Source organism: Pristis pectinata, chromosome 43 (assembly GCF_009764475.1).
Source record: "Pristis pectinata isolate sPriPec2 chromosome 43, sPriPec2.1.pri, whole genome shotgun sequence".
Lineage (NCBI taxonomy): Eukaryota > Metazoa > Chordata > Chondrichthyes > Rhinopristiformes > Pristidae > Pristis > Pristis pectinata.
The window spans coordinates 2,502,330-2,522,329 of record NC_067446.1 but is presented as its reverse complement, the minus strand read 5'-3'; the positions used below and the strand labels follow the sequence as shown (position 1 = coordinate 2,522,329).

The following is a 20,000-nucleotide window of genomic DNA, read 5'->3' as shown; positions in this document are numbered from 1 at the left end:
AGCCTCGTGGTACACGCTTTCAGGCTTTTGTATCATCTGCAACAAACACAGAATGCCTGAGGAACTCAGTGGGTCAGGCAGCATCTGTGGAGGGAAATAAAGAGTCGACATTTCGGGTCGAGACCCTTCATCAGGACTGGATATTTAGTATAGAGAGAGGGAGAGCGGAGGGGCAGTGCATGCAGAGGCGGCGAGGTTGGAATAGGGAGCGGCGAAGCGGAGATGGTTAACGTCCCATCGGCAGTTAGAGATGAAGGGATCCAGAAATATTAAGTGTGGAGAGCGCGGAGGGGCAGAGCGTGCAGAGGGGGTGAGTTGTATCTGTTCCACGTGTTTCCAGAGGGTACCTTACAAGGTACTACAGGGCTGTGACACAAAACCGAATAACAGTCTGTTACAGTGAGGTGTCCTGGGGGCAGAAGTACAGGGAAAACAACCACTATAACAGGCATAGATAGGGTAGATGGTTATATCCCCCAGGGTGGAAATGTCCCAGCCGGGACATTCTCTCTTCTCTCCTCTTCCATCGGGTAGAAGATACAGGAGCCTGAGGCCACGTACCACAGCTTCTACCCCACTGTGATAAGACTATTGAATGGTTTAAGGGAACGATGAGATGGACTCTGACCTCACGATCTACCTTGTTGTGACCTTGCACCTTACTGCACTGCACTTTCTCTGTAGCTGTGACACTTTGTACTGTTATTGTTTTTACCTGTACTACATCAATGCACTCTGTACTAACCCAATGTAACTGCACTGTGTAATGAATTGACCTGTACCATCAGTTTGCAAGACAAGATTTTCACTGGACCTCGGTACAAGTGACAATAATAAACCAATACCAATACTAGAGGGTACAGGTTTAAGGTGAGAGGGGGAAAGTTTAAAGGAGATTTATGAGACTTACGATTTAAGTTTTTATGCAGAGTGGGGGTTGTCTGGAAGGGGCTGCTGGGGAGCTGGTGGAGGCAGTTAGAACACTGAACACTACAGCACAGTACAGGCCCTTCGGCCCACGATGTTGTGCTGACATTTTATCCTGCTCTAAGATTTATCTAACCCTTCCCTCCCACATAGCCCCCCCATTTCTCTATCATTCATGTGTCTCTTAAGTGTCGCTAATGTATCTGCCTCCACAACCTCTGCCGGCAGTGTGTTCCACACACCCACCACTCTCTGTGACATCCCCCTTATACCTTCCTCCAATCACCTTAAAATTATCCCCTCGTGTTAGCCATTGTCGCCCTGGGAAAAAGTCTCTGTCCACTCGATCTATGCCTCTTGTACACTTCTATCAAGTCACCTCTCATCCTCCTCCTCTCCAAAGAGAAAAGCCCCAGCTCGCTCAACCTATCGTCATAAGACATGCTCTCCAATCCAGGCAGCATCCTGGTAAATCTCCTCTGCACCCTCTCTAAAGCTTCCACATCGTTCCTATAATGAGGAACACAATACTCCAAGTGTGGTCTGACCAGAGTTCTATAGAGCTGCAACATCACTTCACGGCTCTTGAACTCAATCCCCCGACTGATGAAGGCCAACGCTCCATACACCTTCTTAACAACCCTATCGACCTGCGTGACAACCTTGAGGGATCCATGGACGTGGACCCCAAGATCCCTCTGTTCCTCCACACTGCTAAGAGTCCTGCCATTAACCTTGTATTCTGCCTTGAATTTGATCTCCCGAAGAGCATCACTTCACACTTATCCAGGCTGAACTCCATCTGCCACTTCTCAGCCCAGCTCTGCATCCTATCAATATCCTGTTATAAAGGTGTTGAAGAGGTATTGAGACAGACATATGAGCGGTCAGGGGGATGGAGGGACACGGACCATGCGCAGGCAGGTGGGATTGGTTTAGATCTGCCTCATGGTCAGTACTGACACAAGGTCACGAGACAAAGGAGCAGAAACAGGCCCTTTGGCCCATCAAGTCTACACTGCTACCTCACCATGAGCTAAACTATTCTCCGATCTAGCCCTAATTCCCAGCCTTTTCCCCATATCCCTTGATACCCTGACTAATTAGATACCTATCAATCTCCTCCTTAAACACTCCCAATGATCGGGCCTCCACAGCTGTACGTGGCAACGAACTCCATAAATCCACGACCCTCTGGCTAAAGAAATTTCTCCTCGTTTCTGTACCCTCTAATTCTAAGACTGTGCCCTCTAGTCCTGGACTCACCCACCGAGGGAAACAGCTCGGCCACATCTACTCTGTCCAGTCCTTTCAACATTCACGATGTTTCTCTGAGGTCCCCTCTCATTCTTCTGTGCTCCAATGAGTACGGTCCAAGAGCCGACAAACGCTCCCCGTATGTCAGCCCTTTCATTCGGGGAATCATCCTCGTAGATCTTCTCTGAACCCTCTCCAACATCGGTACATCCTTCCTGAGATAAGGGGCCCAAAGCTGCACACAGTATTCCAAATGAGGTCTCACCGGTGCCCCAAAGGGCCTGTTCCTGCCCAGAGCTGCTTTGCGACAGCAGAGTCAGAAAGGAAAGCAGTATGGGAACTGGCCCTTCGGCCCACCGAGTCTGTTCTGACCAGCAGCAACCCATTCACACTAATCCTGCACTGTGTTCTCCCCACAGTCCCATCAACTGCCCCCCACTTCCCCCCCCAAGATTGTACCACCAGGGGTACCGACACACAGGGCTTTGGGGTATAGATCGGACAGCAGCTGGGATTTTGGGGCTCCCTGGAAGGGGACTGGGAAGGTCCGAGGGAGAGGTTTTCCATTTCCACAGCGGGCCAGCGAACTGACCTCCCCCCTTCTCCTCCCCTCCCCTCCCCTCCCCTCCCCTCCCCTCCCCTCCAGGGGGTGACGCAGGCCAATGGGCTGCTCCTGGAGCAGGCACAGCAGCTGGAGTGTGACCGGGACCAGGCACAGCAGGATCTGGAGGAAGCTCGTAAGGTAGGATCACTCAGCCGGGATGGTGGTCCCGGCTTTCCGACCTGCAACCAGCCCCTCACCCCGTTACCTCTGGGCAGGCTCTCTGGAGCTGAGCCCTCTCCGAGCCCCGGACCCCTGCCCGCTCCCCCCCCCACTCCCTCTCCCGGACCCCTGCCCGCTCCCCCCTCATTTTCCTGCCTTCTGGCTCTTTTTCTCTGTTTTTCTCCCCCGTGCTCCCCCAACCCTTTCCCTCCCCCTGCCCCGAGGCGCACTCGAACCCCAATGTACACAGGCGCTCACTTGCCCTCGCACTTTCACGCACACCCTCTGGCTCATTGCCAAGTCCTTGCCCGCTCTCTCCCCCTGCGCGGCCCCTTTCTCACATTCTCACCCACGTGCAGCACTGATTCTGCGAATCATCACTCTCCCCCCACCCTCCCTCCCTCCCCTCATGTGCCTTCTCTTGCTCTCCTCTCGGCACTCCCCCCACCGTTCCGGACCCCCCACCCCGGATCCCCCGCAGTCGGCAGACAAGCGGAAGGCCATGCTGGATGAGCTGGCCATCGAGATGCAGCAGGAGCAGAGCCGACACAAGGAGGCGGTGGGCAGCCTGAAGCTGCAGCACGAGAAGGATGTGCTGGCCGTCCGCGCCCGGTACGAGAGGGAGCTGCGGCAGCTCCACGAGGACAAGCACCGGGCCGAGGAGGAGCTGAGGGCCCAGCTCAGGGACGAGAAGGTGACGGGGAGGAGGCAGGAGGTGGTGAGGGGTAGAAGGGAGGGGAGGAGGGGGGGGAGGGAGAGGTTGGCGGGAATGGGGAGGCAGGAGGGAGGGGGGAGGTGAGGGGAAGGGACGAGGGCAAGGGTGGGCAGGAGGAGAAGGGGAGGGGCGGGAGGGAGGAGGAGGGGAGGGGGCAGGAGGGAGGAGGTCGGGGGCATGAGGGAGGGGGTGGTGAGTGGGGGGGGCAGGAGGGAGAATGGGAGGGAGGGATTGATGGGGAGCAGGAGGTGATGGGGAGGAGAGGGAGGGATTGAGGGAGAGGAGGAGGTGATGGTGAGGGAGGGATTGAGGGAGAGGAGGAGGTGATGGGGAGGGAGGAGGAGGCGAGGGAGGGATTGAGGGGGAGCAGGTGATGGGGAGGGAGGGAGGAGGAGGCGAGGGAGGGATTGAGGGAGAGGAGGTGGTGATGGGGAGGGAGGAGGAGGCGAGGGAGGGATTGAGGGGGAGCAGGTGATGGGGAGGGAGGGAGGAGGAGGCGAGGGAGGGATTGAGGGAGAGGTGGTGATGGGGAGGGAGGAGGAGGCGAGGGAGGGATTGAGGGGGAGCAGGTGATGGGGAGGGAGGGAGGAGGAGGCGAGGAGGGATTGAGGGAGGTGGTGATGGGGAGGGAGGAGGAGGCGAGGGAGGGATTGAGGGGGAGCAGGAGGTGATGGGGAGGAGAAGGAGGGTTTTCTGTTGCTGGGTCAGGGGCGGGAGGGGCGAACCCCGAGCTGGCCGCAGGCAGGACACTGACCTGTCGCCCTCTTCCCCCCCCACAGGCCCGCGGCCGGGAGCTGGAAAGCCTACAGCAGAAGGTGGAGGAGCTGGGGCGGCAGGTGGAGGCCGCAGAGGGGGCCAAGGGCTGGCTCCAGCGCAGCCTCAAGGAGGCTGAGGTGAGGCTGGGGGGTGACGGGCAGTCTCACTGTCCCCTTCTCCCCCAGCCCACCACAATGCAGCGAACAACACCTCATCCCTTCTGCCTGCACAAGGTCCACGTCCCTCCCTTCTCTGCACATTCACATGCCGATCCAAGAGCCTCTTGAACACCTCCATCGTATCTGCCTCTGCCCTCACCCCTGGCAGCACATCCCAGGCGCCCACCGCTCTGTGTAAAAGAAAAACTTGCCCCTTGCATCTCGTTTGAACCTACGCCTTCTCACCTTAAATACAAGCCTTTTGTTGTTGGACATTTCAACCCAAAGGAATAAGATACAGGCTGTCTACTCTGTCTGTGCCCCTCATAATTTCACTAACCTCCATCGGGTCTCCCCTCAGCCTCTGCCACTCCAGAGAAAACAACCCGAGTCTGTCCAACCTCTCCTTATAGCTCGTGCCCTCTAATCCAGGCGGCGTCCTGGTGAACCTCTTCTGCACCCTCTGCAAAGCCTCCACGCCCTTCCTGTAACGGGGGCGACCAGAACTGAACGGGATACTCCAGATGCGGCCTGACCGGAGTTTTATAAAGCTGCAACGTAACTTCCCGACTCTTGAGCTCTCAACCAATAAAGGGAAGGATGCTGTATGCCGTCTTTACCGCCCTATCAACCAGAGCAGCCACTTTCAGGGAGCTGTGGACTTAATCCCCAAGATCTCTGTACATCAGTGCTGTCAAGGGCCCTGCCGTTAACTGTGTACATTCTACTTACATTTCATCACACAAAGTGCAACACTTGCCCAGATTGTCACTTGTCCATCCATATCTGTAACTGATCTATATCCTGCTGTATCCTTTAGCAGCCTTCGACACTGTCCACAGCTCCACCGATCTTTGTATCACCAATCCACGTTTTCATCCAGGTCATTTATACACATCACAAACAGCAGACATCCCAGTACAGATCCCTGCAGAACACCACCGGTCGCAGACCTCCAACCAGAATAAGACCCATCGACCACTGCCCTTCATGAGCAAGCCAATTCTGAATCCAAACAGCCATTTCACCGTGGAGCCCATGCATCTTAATCCTCTGGATCAGCCTACCGTGAGGGACCTTGTCAAACGCCTTACTAACATCTGTGCAGACAACGTCCACAGGTCTACTTTGATCGCTTACCTTCATCACCTCCTTGGAAAACTCAATGAAGTTAGTCAGACACGACTTCGCCCACACAAAGCCATGCTGACTGTCAAAAGCCATGCTTTTCCAAATGTTCATAAATCCTATCTCTCAGAATCCGATAGGTTCCCTGCCACTGACGTGAGGCTCGCTAGTTCACAATTTCCAGGATTATCCCTGTTTCACTTCTTGAACAAAATTCCACCGGCCTGATCAGCCTCGGTGCCCAGCCCATATCTGGACTGCTCGTTGTAACAACTCCCTCTCCCCCTCCATCCCTGTGTGTAAAAGCCCCTCTCTGTCCACCAATGCTGTCTCTAAACCTGTACCCCCCCCACACCCCCCTCTCTACTGAACCCCCCCACGCCCCCTCTCTACTGAACCTGAACCCCCCCCACGACCCCCTCTCTCTAAACCTGAACCCCCCCACGCCCCCCTCTCTAAACCTGAACCCCCCCACGCCCCCCTCTCTAAACCTGAACCCCCCCCACGCCCCCCTCTCTAAACCTGAACCCCCCCCCATGCTCCTTTCTCTGTCTCTCCCTCTGACCGTGCCTTGTCCCCTATGTGGGAGGCAGGTTCACATTCCTACCGCTGCCGTTTGTGTAATGTCACCGCCTCCTCCTCCAGGGCTGGCACCTTGGAACGTCACGGCAGCACCTCGAGGTGCCATCAGTGGGGTGGGCTGTGTGGTGACCCTTGCAGATGGGGACGTTGCCCCTTGGAGGGGGATCGTTCACCCTCCCCCCCGTCCGTGTGTCGGTGAAGTCCCCGCCACCTCTGTCTCTGTGACCCTCTCCGGCCCCTACACCCCTCCCTGTCTCTGCGAACCCCAGCAGGGTTTGGGGGGGGTGGGGGTGGGGGGGAAGGAATGCCCCACTGATAGATCCAGCTGCTGAATGCAGTATCGGTCACTGCCTTACAGTGCCAGCCTTTGCAACAACAAGCCCTTCTCTGGAGCTCCCATTCCCCAGACGGGTGCTTGGGACTGCAGGCAGCATGAAATATTTAACATGACAATTAAAAGATTCATAAGAGGAGCAGAGAAACTTCTGATTTCAGTCCTGAGTGGCCTACCTCTAATTTTGAGATTGTGACCACACCACCTCAGTCAGCGGAAAAAAACATCCTCCTGTACCCATCCAGGCTCTTCATACGGTTGAAACCTTGTCACGGGACACAGAAGTACTGTCCAGGGGTGCGCTGTGTCCTGATCCCCATCACTGTCAGGACAAGCCCTGCACCGTTGGTGAGAGTGTGTGTGATAAGGGGCAATATTGAATCAAGAACCTGCAAACATAGAGGCTCTGAGTGTCTCTGGTCACCTCAGCATGCAGGGGGGGAGACTCCTTCAACCCACCAGGCGTGTGCCCCCAACTCCCCGAGACGTACACAAATGTACGTGACTGACATCATTGGCTAATGCACTGTTAATATGGGGCCCCTACACCCCTCCCCATCTCTGTCACCCCCTACACCCCTCCCCATCTCTGTCACCCCCTCCGGCCCCTACATCTTTCCCTAATTCTGGCTAAGCTTGGCTCAACCCCGCCACTGATCCAGGGCTGCGTTTCCCAGCACACCCGGACGCTCCAGAATGGGCTGCAATCAGGAGCCAGCCAGGGAGCCCGGGCTGACCGGAAGAGACGAGTTGTCCGCGTTAGCTGGTCCCCAGGTCACCCAGTCTCCAGTATTGGGGCTGCGGAATAAAACGACGGGCACGTCTGTCTCAAGGGGCCGAACCCCCTCCTGTTCCCAAAGCCACAGTCTCGTGGGGGGGGGGGGGGGGGGGGTGGGAACAGTCACGAAGCGCGTTGCTGCCTGCGTTTTGGGGGCCGTGTAAACGTGAGACTCTCCGTAATCCTCGCCCCTGCAGGAGCTGGTGCAGCAGAAGCAGAAGGAACACGAAGAGAATGTTAGGCAGCTGCAGGAAACCCACGCACTCGAGCTGCAGGTACGAGCGCGGCGCTCCCTCCCCTCCCCTCCCTGCCGCCCCCGCCACAGAGGACGGTGGAGACCAAGTCTGGGTGCATTTAAGGCAGGGATTGATCGGTGAAGGGGTTAACGGTTACAGGGAGAATGGGGTTGGAAATAATCAGCCAGGACTGAACGGGTGGAGCAGACTCGATGGGCCGAATGGCCCAATTCTGCCCCTGTATTATGTTGTAATACAAGTTCGTAAGGTCTCAAAGGGCAAGGACTCTGGACAACCTTTGGAGTTAAAACGATTTATTCGCAAAGACAAACGTGGGACAGGATGAACGGGAACGAACGCACTCACACACGCACACGGGTGATCGCGAACGTGGGGGAAATGGCAACAAGGGTGAGACACACACACACCCCCCCACACACACACACCCCACCACACACACCCCACCACACACACCCCACCACACACACACACACACACACACACCCCACCACACACACCCCACCACACACAGACACACACAACAAACTGGGTACAAACAAATCAAGGAGGAAACAATACGGTGCCTGCCACCCCTCGCATCGGCTCTACGCTACCGGGAATCTACTTAGGATGCTCCTAACCCTTGTGGAAGTGCACACTCTTACCAATGGTCTCTTCAGCATCGTTTCACGATTCCTGGAGCAATCAAAAGAGAGCGAACCACGCACATGTGGCATTCTTTATGGTGCTGGAGGGCTGGGTGGTCCAGCCCAGGTAATTCAAACAGGTCAATGGTTCAGGGCCAGGTACAAAGGTGTTTACAGGGGCCAATGGTCAAGTGTGTGCACTAATGGGTGGGTGGAGCCAGACCTTGATTGACAGTGATGCGACTTTTGACCCAGCTGGTCAGTGGGGTCACGTGACAGCCATGGCCCTTCACGATACACCTTACGGCCTTGGTCTGCCCAGGACTGGCTTCCACCGGAGATCCCCACCATCGTGTCGGCCCGTCAACTCCACCCGCTCCACATCACCACCGAGACTGTCCAAGAGGGCGGGGCCATCCGCCAAGGGCCACGTCCCAGTTACAGTACTGGGGAGGGTCAACCCCATCTCCCCCAAAATGTCCGTCGCAAAAACCGAGCAGAGCCGGAGCCTCTGGCCGACGGCGTGGGGCCTCCAGGGAGGGACTCGCCCCATGACCACACCCACACTGGCTTTTTTTCCCCCCCCCCCCCCCCAACACCAGGCGAAGGAGCGGGAGACGGCGAGCGTACGGGAGGAGCTGGCTCGAGCCGAGGCCGAACGGGACGAACACGGGGAGACCATCGGCAAGCTGCGGCAGGTACCCATCCCAAACCCCTCCCATGACGGGATGCTGAATTGTCCGATTTCGGGTGGACCCCTCACCACCACCCACCCCCGTGTTCTCCACCTATAGAACCGTAGAACACTACAGCGCAGAAAACAGGCCATTCAGCCCTTCTAGTCTGTGCCGAAACTTTTATTCTGCTCGTCCCATTGACCTGCACCCAATCCATAACCATCCAGACCTCTCCCATCCATGTATCTATCCAATTTATTCTTAAAAGTGAGCTCGCATCTACCGCGTCAGATGGCAGCCCGTTCCACACTCCCACCACTCCCTGAGTGAAGAAGTTCCCCCTAAACCTTTCCCCTTTCATCCTAAAGCCATGTCCTCTCGTACTTATCTCTCCTAATCTAGGTGGAAAGAACCTACTCGCATTTACTCTGTCTATACCCTTCATAATTTTGTAAACCTCTATCAAATCTCCCCTCATTCTTCTACGCTCCAAGGAATAAAGTCCTAACCTGTTCAATCTTTCCCTGTAACTCAACTCCTGAAGACCTGGCAACATTCTAGTGACTCCCACACTATGTTCTTCCATCGTCCCAACTGCCCATCACTCCCCACCCCACGCTCTGTCCCCATCCCACCTCCTCCCCCGCCTGGTTCCAACATGCCCATCAACCCCCTCCCCATCCCGTTCCACAAATCACGTTCCGCCCTCTATCCTAACTCTCGCTTCCCCCCCCCCCCCCCCCCCCACCACCAAGTCCAGGCACACCCAGGACAGCTAAACGGAGATGTAAATGCACCGAGACAGAAGCTGATCTCTGGTGATCTGGAGTAGCAGCAGAAGCCCGTGGGGCCGAATGGCCTCCCCCACCCCCATCCTACTACCGAGTCAGCAGCCTTCTTTAGAACGAGGGGCAGAAGCAGCCCCACTGCTCCCCTTCTCCGTATGATGGTGGCTGATCCATTCTTGGCCTCAGGGGTAACCTCTGCCCCCTTCCCACCACCTCCACCTTGCCCACCTCCCCCCCCCCCCCCTCCCCCCCACAAGCCCAAAGATGTCGGCCTTGCCCATACTCAGGACCCCTGGGTCTGGGAATTCCAAACACCCCACACCCTCCGGGTGAACAAACCCCTCCTCGCCGCCTTAACCCTCTGAGCTCTACCTAAATGTAGAGGCTTACGGTTTGAAGTAAAACATTGGTAATTGGCTTATTGTTGTCACATGTACCAGTGAAAAACTTGTCTTGCATACCAATCATACAGATCATAGAACATTACAGCACAGTGCAGGCCCTTCAGCCCGCAATGTTGTGCTGACATTTTATCCTGCTTTAAGATCTATCTAACCCTTCCCTCCCATATAGCCCCCCATTTCTCTATCATTCATGTGTCTATCTAAGAGTCTCTTAAATGTCCCTAATGTATCTGCCCCCACCACCTCTGCGGGCAGTGCGTTCCACGCACCCACCACTCTGTGTAAAAAAAAACTTACCCCTGACATCCCCCTTGCACCTTCCTCCAATCACCTTAAAATTATGTCCCCTCGTGTTAGCCATTTTCGTCCTGGGAAAAAGTCTCTGACTGTCCACTCGATCTATGCCTCTTGTACACCTCTATCAAGTTCCGTCTCATCATCCTCCTCTCCAAAGAGAAAAGCCCCAGCTCACTCACCCTATCCTCAAGACGTGTCCTCCAACCCAGGCAACATCCTGGTAAATCTCCTCTGCACCCTCTCTAAAACTTCCACATCCTTCCTATAATGAGGCAACCAATTCATTACACAGTGCATCGAGGCAGTACAAGGTAAAAACATTAACAGAATGCAGAATATAGTGTTATGGTTTCAGAGAAAGTGCAGTGCAGGCAGACAATAAGGTGCAAGGGCCACAATGAGGTAGATTGTGAGGTCGAGTCCATCTTATGGTACTAGGGAACCATTCAATAGTCTTATAACAGCGGGATAGAAGCTGTCCTTGAGACTGGTGGTACGTGCTTTCGGGTTTTTTGTACCTTCTGCCCATGGGAGGAGAGGAGAAGAGAGAATGTCTGGGGTGGGTGGGGTCTTTGATTATTTTGGCTGCTTTCCCGAAGCAGTGAGAAGTGTAGACAGAGTCCATGGAGGGGAGGCTGGTTTCCGTGATGTGCTGAGCTGTGTCCACCTAGATGCCACCGTTTGTGTAAAAAAAAGTTGCCCTGCAGGTTCCTTTTAAATCTTTCCCCTCTCAGCTTAATCCTATGCCCTGTAGTTCTTGATTCCCCAACCCTCGGAAAAAGACTGCACATTCACCCTACCGATGCCCCTCATGATTTTATGCACCTCTGTAAGATCACCCCTTCAGTCTCCTACACTCTAAGGTTTCCGTGACGCGCTGGGCTGTGTCCACAACTCTCCGCAGTTCCTTGTGGTCCCGGGCAGAGCAGTTGCCGTACCAAGCCGGGATGCATCCGGATAGGATGCTTTATACGGTGCATCGATAAAAAGTTGGTGATGGTCACTGGGGAAGCTCTGGAAACACTCAGCGAGTCAGGAAAGTAGAAAGCAGTTGGTGTCGGGAACCCTCGGAGAATTGGTTTCTATTTCATAGAATCATAGAACAGTACAGCACAATACAGGCCCTTCGGCCCACAGTGTTGTACCAACCTTTAAACCTCGCCTGAGACTATCTAACCCCTTCCTCCCACATATCCCTCTACTTCAAATTCCTCCATTTGCTTATCCAGCAATCTCTTAAATTTGACTAATGTACCTGCCTCCACCACCGCCCCAGGCAGCGCATTCCACGCCCCAACCACTCTCTGGGTAAAACTTCCCACCCATTACTTTAAAGCCATGACCTCTTGTATTGAGCATTGGTGCCCTGGGAAGAGGCGCTGGCTGTCCACTCTATCTATTCCTCTTAATATTTTGTACACCTCTATCATGTCTCCTCTCATCCTCCTCTCCAGAGTAAAGCCCGAGCTCCCTTAGTCTCTCCTCATAATGCACACTCTCTAAACCAGGCAGCATCCTGGTAAATCTCCTCTGCACCCTTTCCAACGCTTCCACATCCTTCCTGTAATGAGGCGACCAGAACTGGACACAGTGCTCCAAGTGCGGTCTAACCAGAGTTTTGTAGAGCTGCATCTCCAGCCCCAGTTCTAACACCCCCCACCAGAAAAACACTCCCTCAGCTTATGTAAAGCCCGTTAACAAAAATTCCACCGTCAACTTTCTGCTAAACTCCAATGCTCCCTAATACGACAGCCCCTTCCCTGCCCACCACCAGCCCACCCCACTTCCTCAGACAAGGAGATCAAAATCAGTGGGTCTGAACTGGACAGTTTCCGACCTCCTTGTGAGCAAAAGGCTATTCGGGCCCTCTGGGGCCTAAGATGTGAGGTAGAGCGGCTACCGAGTCCCGGTGCGGCAGTTCCTCTCCTCCCCACGGATGCTGCTCGACCCGCTGAGTCCCTCCCGTGGATTGTTTGTTGCGATGGTTGCACAGGGTCGCCCATGTGGGAGCAGCATTGAGTCACTACTGATCTCTCCCCGACTCCTCTCCCTCCCCCTCTCCTCTCCCCCCCGCCCCTTTCCCCAGGAAATCAAGGACACAGTGGATGGTCAGCGGATTCTGGAGAAGAAAGGGAGTTCTGCGGTAAGCTAAGGGGTGGGGGATGGTGGGGTGGGGGGTTTGGGATCGGATATCTCCCTGCTCAGGATCCGAGCACTGAGGACGGGAGAGGGCAAGGTTCCTACTTCCTCCCCCTTCCAACACCACCCCAGGTTCCAACGAGCATGAAATTCCAAGCAGCTGATTGGGATCTTGCTGTGCTCGGGTTGAGGGGGAGACGCCGCTGTCTTGTCTGCATGGTGGCAGTCAGTGCTCATGGAATCCACAGCGGAGAAAACAGAGAGCTCTTCCCACCGGTCGGAGGGTGGGGATCCTGCGGTGAGTGACTCGCCTCCTGACACCCCATGGCCTTTACCCCGTCTACAAGTCAGGAGTGCAACGGGACACTCCCCACTCACCTGGGTGGAGTTAGTCCATGCACTCCACATCCGCCACATTACCTGTTCCCCATCTACAGGTCAGGAGTGTGACGGGACACTCCCCACTCGCCTGGGTGGAGTTAGTCCATGCACTCCACATCCGCCACATTACCTGTTCCCCATCTACAGGTCAGGAGTGTGACGGGACACTCCCCACTCGCCTGGGTGGAGTTAGTCCATGCACTCCACATCCGCCACATTACCTGTTCCCCATCTACAGGTCAGGAGTGTGACGGGACACTCCCCACTTCCCTGGGGTGAGTGTGGCTCCAACGACTCTCGAGAGGCTTGACGCTGTCTGGGACAGAGCAGCCCGCTCGGTCGACACCCCACCCACCCCCCGGAACACTCCCTCCCTCCCTCCCTCCGCCACAGTGGCCGCGCCATCTACAGAATGCACCACGGTCCCTCGCCCGGGGGCTGCTCCGACAGCACCTCCCTCCCACCCCCTGCCAAGGGCAGCGAGGCGCAAGGGGAGCACCACCACCCGCAGATTCCCGCTCTCTCCCCCCCCCCCCACCCCCCAAGTCCCCTCTTGGAAATCTGATCTCCATCACCGTCGCTGGGTCTCTGAGGAGGGCTGTGGGGGGTCTCTGCGCAAGTGCCTGCTTCTGTGCAGGGGAGAGGGTCTGCCTGTGGGCTCTCATGGCGGTCATACAGCACGGAAACAGGCCCTTTGGTCCGACTGGTCCATGCTGACCAAGATGCCCATCCTAAGCTTGTCCCGTTTGGCCCATATCCCTCTGAACCTTTCCTCTCCATGGACCTGTCCAAGTACCTCTTAAATGTTGTTAATGTACCTGCCTCACCCACTGCCTCCGGCAGCTTCTCCCATATACGGACCACCCTCTGGGTGAAGAAGTTGCCCCTGCGGTTCCTATTAAATCTCTCCTGCTCACCTTAAACCTGTGCTCTCTAGCTCTGGGGAAAAGACTTTATGCATTCACCCTATCTATGCCCCTGATGATTTTATGCACCTCTATAAGATCGCCTCTCAGTCTGCTATGCTCCAATGAATAATAAGATAGGATTTCTTTATTAGTCACATGCTGAAATGCATCTTTTGTGTAGAGTGCTCTGGGGGTAGCCCGCAAGTGTCGCCACGCTTCCGGCGCCAACATAGCATGCCCACAACTTCCTAACCCGTACGTCTCTGGAACGTGGGAGGAAACCGGAGCGCCCGGAGGAAGCCCACGCAGACACATGGGGTGGGGGGGGGGCGGGGGGGGAGGAACGTACAAACTCCTCGCAGACAGCGGCCGGGAATTGAACATCCCAGCCCGTCCAACCTATCCCGACGACAGCCCTCCGAGTCCTGGCAATGTCCTTGTCAATGCCGACCGCACTCATTCCAGCTGAGTGGCACCTTCCCCTCCATCCGCGGGGTTCGGGCGTCACCCACGGCCCCGGTGTCGGAGGGAATGATCGCCTCGGTGCAGTGTGTGGAGGTCCCTCCAACAACACTGGAAGTGGTGGGGAGGGAGGGGGAGAGGTTGTTGCCCTGACTCTCGCCCACCCTCTGCCCCCAGCTGAAGGACCTGAAGCGCCAGCTGCACCTCGAACGGAAGCGGGCCGACAAACTGCAGGAGCGGCTGCAGGACGTCCTCACCAACACCAAGTCCAGGACAGGTAGGCGACCCCCCGCCCCCAAACCTGGGCCGGCAGGGGGAAGGGTTAACGCCCTGTCCCACACCATCCTCCCATTGCAAATTCACGTCATCCCCAGTTCAGGCATGGTGGCACCGGAGACCTGCGTTTGATCCTGACCGCTGCTGCTATCGGGGTGTGTGGTGTGTGTGTGTGGTGGTGTGTGTGTGTGTCTGTGTGGTGTGTGTGTGTGTGGTGGGGTGTGTGTGTGTCTGTGTGGGGTGTGTGTGGTGGGGTGTGTGTGTGTCTGTTTCTGTGTCTGTGTGGTGGGGTGTGTGTGTGTGTGGTGGGGTGTGTGTGTGTGTGGTGGGGTGTGTGTGTGTGTGGTGTGTGTGTGTGTCTGTGTGGTGTGTGTGTGTCTGGGGTGTGTGTGGTGGGTGTGTGTGTGTCTGTTTCTGTGTCTGTGTGGTGTGTGTGTGTGGTGGGGTGTGTGTGTGTGTGGTGGGGTGTGTGTGTGTGTGGTGTGTGTGTGTGTCTGTGTGGTGTGTGTGTGTCTGGGGTGTGTGTGGTGGGTGTGTGTGTGTCTGTTTCTGTGTCTGTGTGGTGTGTGTGTGTGGTGGGGTGTGTGTGTGTGTGTGTCTGTGTGGTGGGGTGTGTGTGTGTGTGTGGTGGGGTGTGTGGTGTGTGTGTGTGTCTGTTTCTGTGTCTGTGGTGGTGGTGGTGTGTGTGTGTGTGTGTGTGTGTGTGTGTGGAGTTTGCATGTTCTCCCTGTGACTGATTTTGCTTCCCGTTAGTGTGAATGTCCTCTGTTAGAACATGGAACAGTACAGCGTAGGAACAGTTACCCGAGTTGTGCCAAACTACTTAAACTAGTAATTAAACACCTCACTAAACTAATCCCTTCTGCCTGCACAATGTCCATCTCCCTCCATTCCCTGCACATCTGTGTGCCTGTCTACGAGCCTCTTCAGTGCCTCTATCGTATCTGCCTCCACCCTCCACCCCTGGCAGCACAATCCAGGCACCCACCGCTCTAAAAGCCTTGCCCCGCACATCTCCTTTGAACTTTCCCCTTCTCACTTTAAATGTGTGCCGTTAGACACTTCAAGTCCGGGGACAGAGATACCACTGTCTGCTCTATCCGTGCCTCTCGTAATCTTATAAACCCCTCCGGTCTCCCCTTGGGCAGAAGGGATTAGGTGTCATTTGTGTAATTCAGCACACCACGGTGGGCCAAAGGCCTTGTCCCTGTTCTATGAGCCACCAGCCCCAAAGCTGCTCAGTCCCGATGCCGGGTGTCCAACCGAGACGTCGCCAGCTCCTTTCTGCCGCGCGAGCCGCCGAGTCCTTCCAGCAGATTGTTTGTCGCTCTGTCCTGAACCTCCCCTTCCCGCCCCGTCTCTTTCAGGCCTGGAGGATCTGGTCCTGGCAGAGATCAGCTCGCCCAGCCGGGTCCAAACCGGTGACAGCAGCAGCGTCTCCTCCTTCAGTTACCGAGAGGCCATCAAGGAGGGGGCCTCCAGCAGCAAGGTGAGCGGCAGAATGTGCCCCACACCCTGGGGCTCAGCCTGCGGCGGGAGGGAGGGAGGGAGGGGGGAGAGGTGGCACAGAGGGACTGCTGCACTGACACTGCTCGTGATATTGTTGTGGGCATGCACGGTATAAACGCCGTGACAGTTAGCTCATTGCAGCAGCCATTGTGAGGCGACGACAGACATAAGTTGACATAAATTATGCATGTGCAAACTGCACGACATTGGTGCAAGATTGAGAGAGAGAAAGAAATGTAGTCTGAGGTAGATTGGTCTATTATTGTAACTTGTACCGAGGCACAGTAGAAAACTTTGTCTTGCAAACCGATCGTACAGATCATTACAACAGTGCATCGAGGTAGTACAAGGGAAAACAATAACAGAATGCAGAGTAAAGTCACAGGGAAAGTGCAGTGCAGGCAGACAATAAGGTGCAAGGGCCACGACGAGGGAGATTGTGAGGTCAAGAGTCCATCTTATCGTACGAGGGGACCGTTCTATAGTCATACCACCAGACTTAAGGACAGCTTCTACCCCACTGTGATAAGACTATTGAACGGTTCCCTTATACAATGAGATGGACTCTGACCTCACGATCTACCTTGTTGTGGCCTTGCACCTTATTGCACTGCACTTTCTCTGTAGCTGTGACACTTTACTCTGTACTGTTATTGTTTTTACCTGTACTACATCAATGCGCTCTGTACTAACTCAATGTAACTGCACTGTGTAATGAATTGACCTGTACCATCGGTGTGCAAGACAAGTTTTTCACTGGACCTCGGTACAAGTGACAATAATAAACCAATATCAATATAACAGCGGGATAGAAGCTGTCCTTGAGCCTGGAGGTACGAGCTTTTAGTCTTTTGTGTCTTCTGCCCGATGGGAGGGGGGAGAAGAGAGAATATCCAGGGTGGGTGGGGGTCTTTGATTAGATTGGCTGCTTTACCGAGGCAGTGGGAAGTGTAGACAGAGTCCATGGAGGGGAGGCTGGTTTCCGCAATATGCTGAGCTGTGTCCACCTAGAAACCACCCTTTGTGTAAAAAAAAAAGTTGCCCCGCAGGTTCCTATTAAATCTTTCCCCTCTCAGCTTAATCCTATGCCCTGTAGTTCTTGATTCCCCAACCCTGGGAAAAAGACTGTGCGCATTCACCCTACCGATGCCACAGAGGGGAGGCTGGTTTCCGTGCTGAACTGTGTCCACAGCTCTCCACGGTTTCTTGTTGTCGTGGGCATGACTACGGAGGGTATAAATGCCATGAAAGCTTGTTTTGCAGCAGCACAGTACATTACGTACACGACAAACACCAGTTAACATAAATGGATGTAAATTGTACATAACACACCTGTGCAAGATATACGGCAAAAAAAATAATGACACTAGTGCAAGACAGAGAGAGAGAGGGAGAAATGTAGTCCGGGGGAGTGTTTGGGTTTTTCAGGTGGGTTCAAGAACCTGACGGCAGTGGGGAAGCAGCTGTTGTTGAACCTTGAGGTGTGGGTCTTCAGGCTTCCGTACCTCCTGCCCGATGGCAGCATCGAGAAGAGGGTAGGGCCCGGATGGTGGGGGTCCCTGACGATGGACGTCACCTCTTGCAGACGTCCTAGACGGTGGGGAGAGCCCCACCGCTCTCTTGTGTTCCTGTGCCTTGGAGTTCTGTGATGCAGCCACCCACTCATCCTGTTTCATTCCCCCACATTCCCCTCAGCTCCCCCCAGAATCTACCCCTCGCCCACGCGTGGGGGGGATTTCCAGCGACCCAGTAACCCACTGATGTGGGAGCAACTGGGGGAAACCTACAGGGAGAATGTGCAAGCAAGGAAACACAGACATGCACGTACAGGCACACACACACATCCAGGTACAGACACAGGCATACACAGACATGCACACACAGGTACAGGCACAGACACACAGGCGCACAGATAGGGACACAGACGGGCACACACAGACAGACGGGCACACTCACACATGTGCTGGAGGTCTGGATTGAACCTGGGACTCGGGCACCAGACCCAACATTCAGCCCTCTAACCAACATCACTGTGAGAGCTGACTTAGGCCACAACATTGACTGTGAGAACGTGAGGCTCCCCTTCGAAATGTAAACTGCTTATTGGCATCACACAGCAGGGAAACAGGCCCTTCGGTCCAACTGGTTCATGCCGACCTCCATGCCCATTTGCCCGCGTTTGGCCCATATCCCTGTAAACATTTCCTATCCATGTTCCTGTCCAAGTGTCGTTAATGTACCTGCCCCACCCACTTCCTCTGGCAGCTCGTTCCACGTACGGACCGCTCTCTGGGAAAGAGTTCTTTTTAAATCTTTCCCCTCTCACCTCAAACCCGTGCCCCCTAGTTTTTAGTTCCCCTTCCCTGGGGAAACAGACTGCGCATTCACACTATCTACACCCCTCACGGTTTTATACGCCTCTATAAGGTCACCCCTCTGTGTCCTATGCTGCAGGGAATAAATTCCGAGCCTGCCCAACCTCTCCCTGTAACTCAGGCCCTCGAGTCTTGGCAACATCCTCATAAATCCCAAGGTCACTGTTCTCGGCAGACTTCTGGATATTTTGCAAGAAGATGGATTTTGTTTTCACCTGCAACACAGTGCCTCAAAGCTCCAGAGACCTGGGTTCGATGCCAACCTCCAGCGCTGTGTGTGTGTGTGGAGTTTGCACGTTCTCCCTCTGACCATGTGGGGTTCCCTCCCACCTCCCCAACGACATGCGGGGTCGGTGGGTTAATCGGCCGCCGTGTATCCTCTCCCAGTGTGTGAGTGAGGGGTAGAATGTGGAGAATGGGTCAAAGTCAAGTTTACTGTCAGACGCACAAGTCTGTGTGTGCACAGGTGCAATGAAAAACTTGCTTGCAGCAGCGTCACAGGCACAGAGCATCAGATAAGCAGCATTCACAAGAAAAACAGAAACATAAATGAGACAGGAAAGGATATAATTCTTTATAGGAAGGATGTGGAATCCTTGGAAAGGGTGCAGAGGAGATTTACCAGGATGCTGCCTGGTTTAGAGAGTGTGCATTATGAGGAGAGACTAAGGGAGCTCGGGCTTTACTCTTTGGAGAGGAGGAGGATGAGAGGAGACATGATAGAGGTGTACAAAATATTAAGAGGAATAGAGTGGACAGCCAGCGCCTCTTTCCCAGGGCACCAATGCTCAATACAAGAGGGCAAGGCTTTAAAGTAATGGGTGGGAAGTTCAAGGGAGATATCAGAGGAAGGTTTTTCACCCAGAGAGTGGTTGGGGCATGGAATGCGCTGCCTGGGGCGGTGGTGGAGGCAGGTACATCGGGCAAGTTCAAGAGATTGCTAGATAAGCATATGGAGGAATTTAAAGTAGAGGGATATGTGAGAGGAAGGGGTTAGATGGTCTTAGGCGAGGTTTAAAGGTCGGCACAACATGGTGGGCCGAAGGGCCTGTATTGTGCTGTACTGTTCCATGTTCTATTTTAGGTTCAGGGAGGGTGTTTCACTGCCTGGGGAGCTGAAAAACAGACAGACTTATTATCACTGACTTAAATGATGTGAAATTTAGTGGCACAGTACAGTGCAAAGACATAAAATTACTGTAAGTTACAAAACTAAATAGTGCAAAAAAAGGGAACAACGAGGTTGGGTTCACGGACCGTTCAGAAATCTGATGGCGGAGGGAAAGAAGCTGTTCCTGAATTTTTGAGTGTGGGTCTTCAGGCTCCTGTACCTCCTCCCTGATGGTAATAACGAGAAGAGGGCATGTCCCGGGTGGTGAGGGTCCCCAGCGGTGGATGCTGCCTTCTTGAGGCGCCGCCTCTTGAAGATGTCCTCGATGGTGGGGAGAGTTGTGCCCATGATGGAGCTGGCTGAGTCTACAACCCTCTGCAGCCTCTTGTGAT

At 54.8% G+C, this 20,000-nt stretch overlaps 1 protein-coding gene across 2 annotated transcripts in view; it reads left to right on the top strand.

Annotated features, from left to right (window-relative positions):
* The window catches only part of gripap1 (GRIP1 associated protein 1), a 66,322-nt gene that overhangs the window by 41,927 nt on the left and 4,395 nt on the right, over window positions 1-20,000 (top strand). For both annotated transcript variants that reach the window (XM_052009065.1, XM_052009066.1), the window contains 8 exons: window positions 2,831-2,926; window positions 3,429-3,641; window positions 4,442-4,555; window positions 7,596-7,673; window positions 8,884-8,979; window positions 12,534-12,590; window positions 14,515-14,614; window positions 15,981-16,102. In XM_052009065.1, the coding sequence (XP_051865025.1) occupies window positions 2,831-2,926; window positions 3,429-3,641; window positions 4,442-4,555; window positions 7,596-7,673; window positions 8,884-8,979; window positions 12,534-12,590; window positions 14,515-14,614; window positions 15,981-16,102 (876 nt within the window). The remainder of the gene's footprint in view (window positions 1-2,830; window positions 2,927-3,428; window positions 3,642-4,441; window positions 4,556-7,595; window positions 7,674-8,883; window positions 8,980-12,533; window positions 12,591-14,514; window positions 14,615-15,980; window positions 16,103-20,000) is intronic.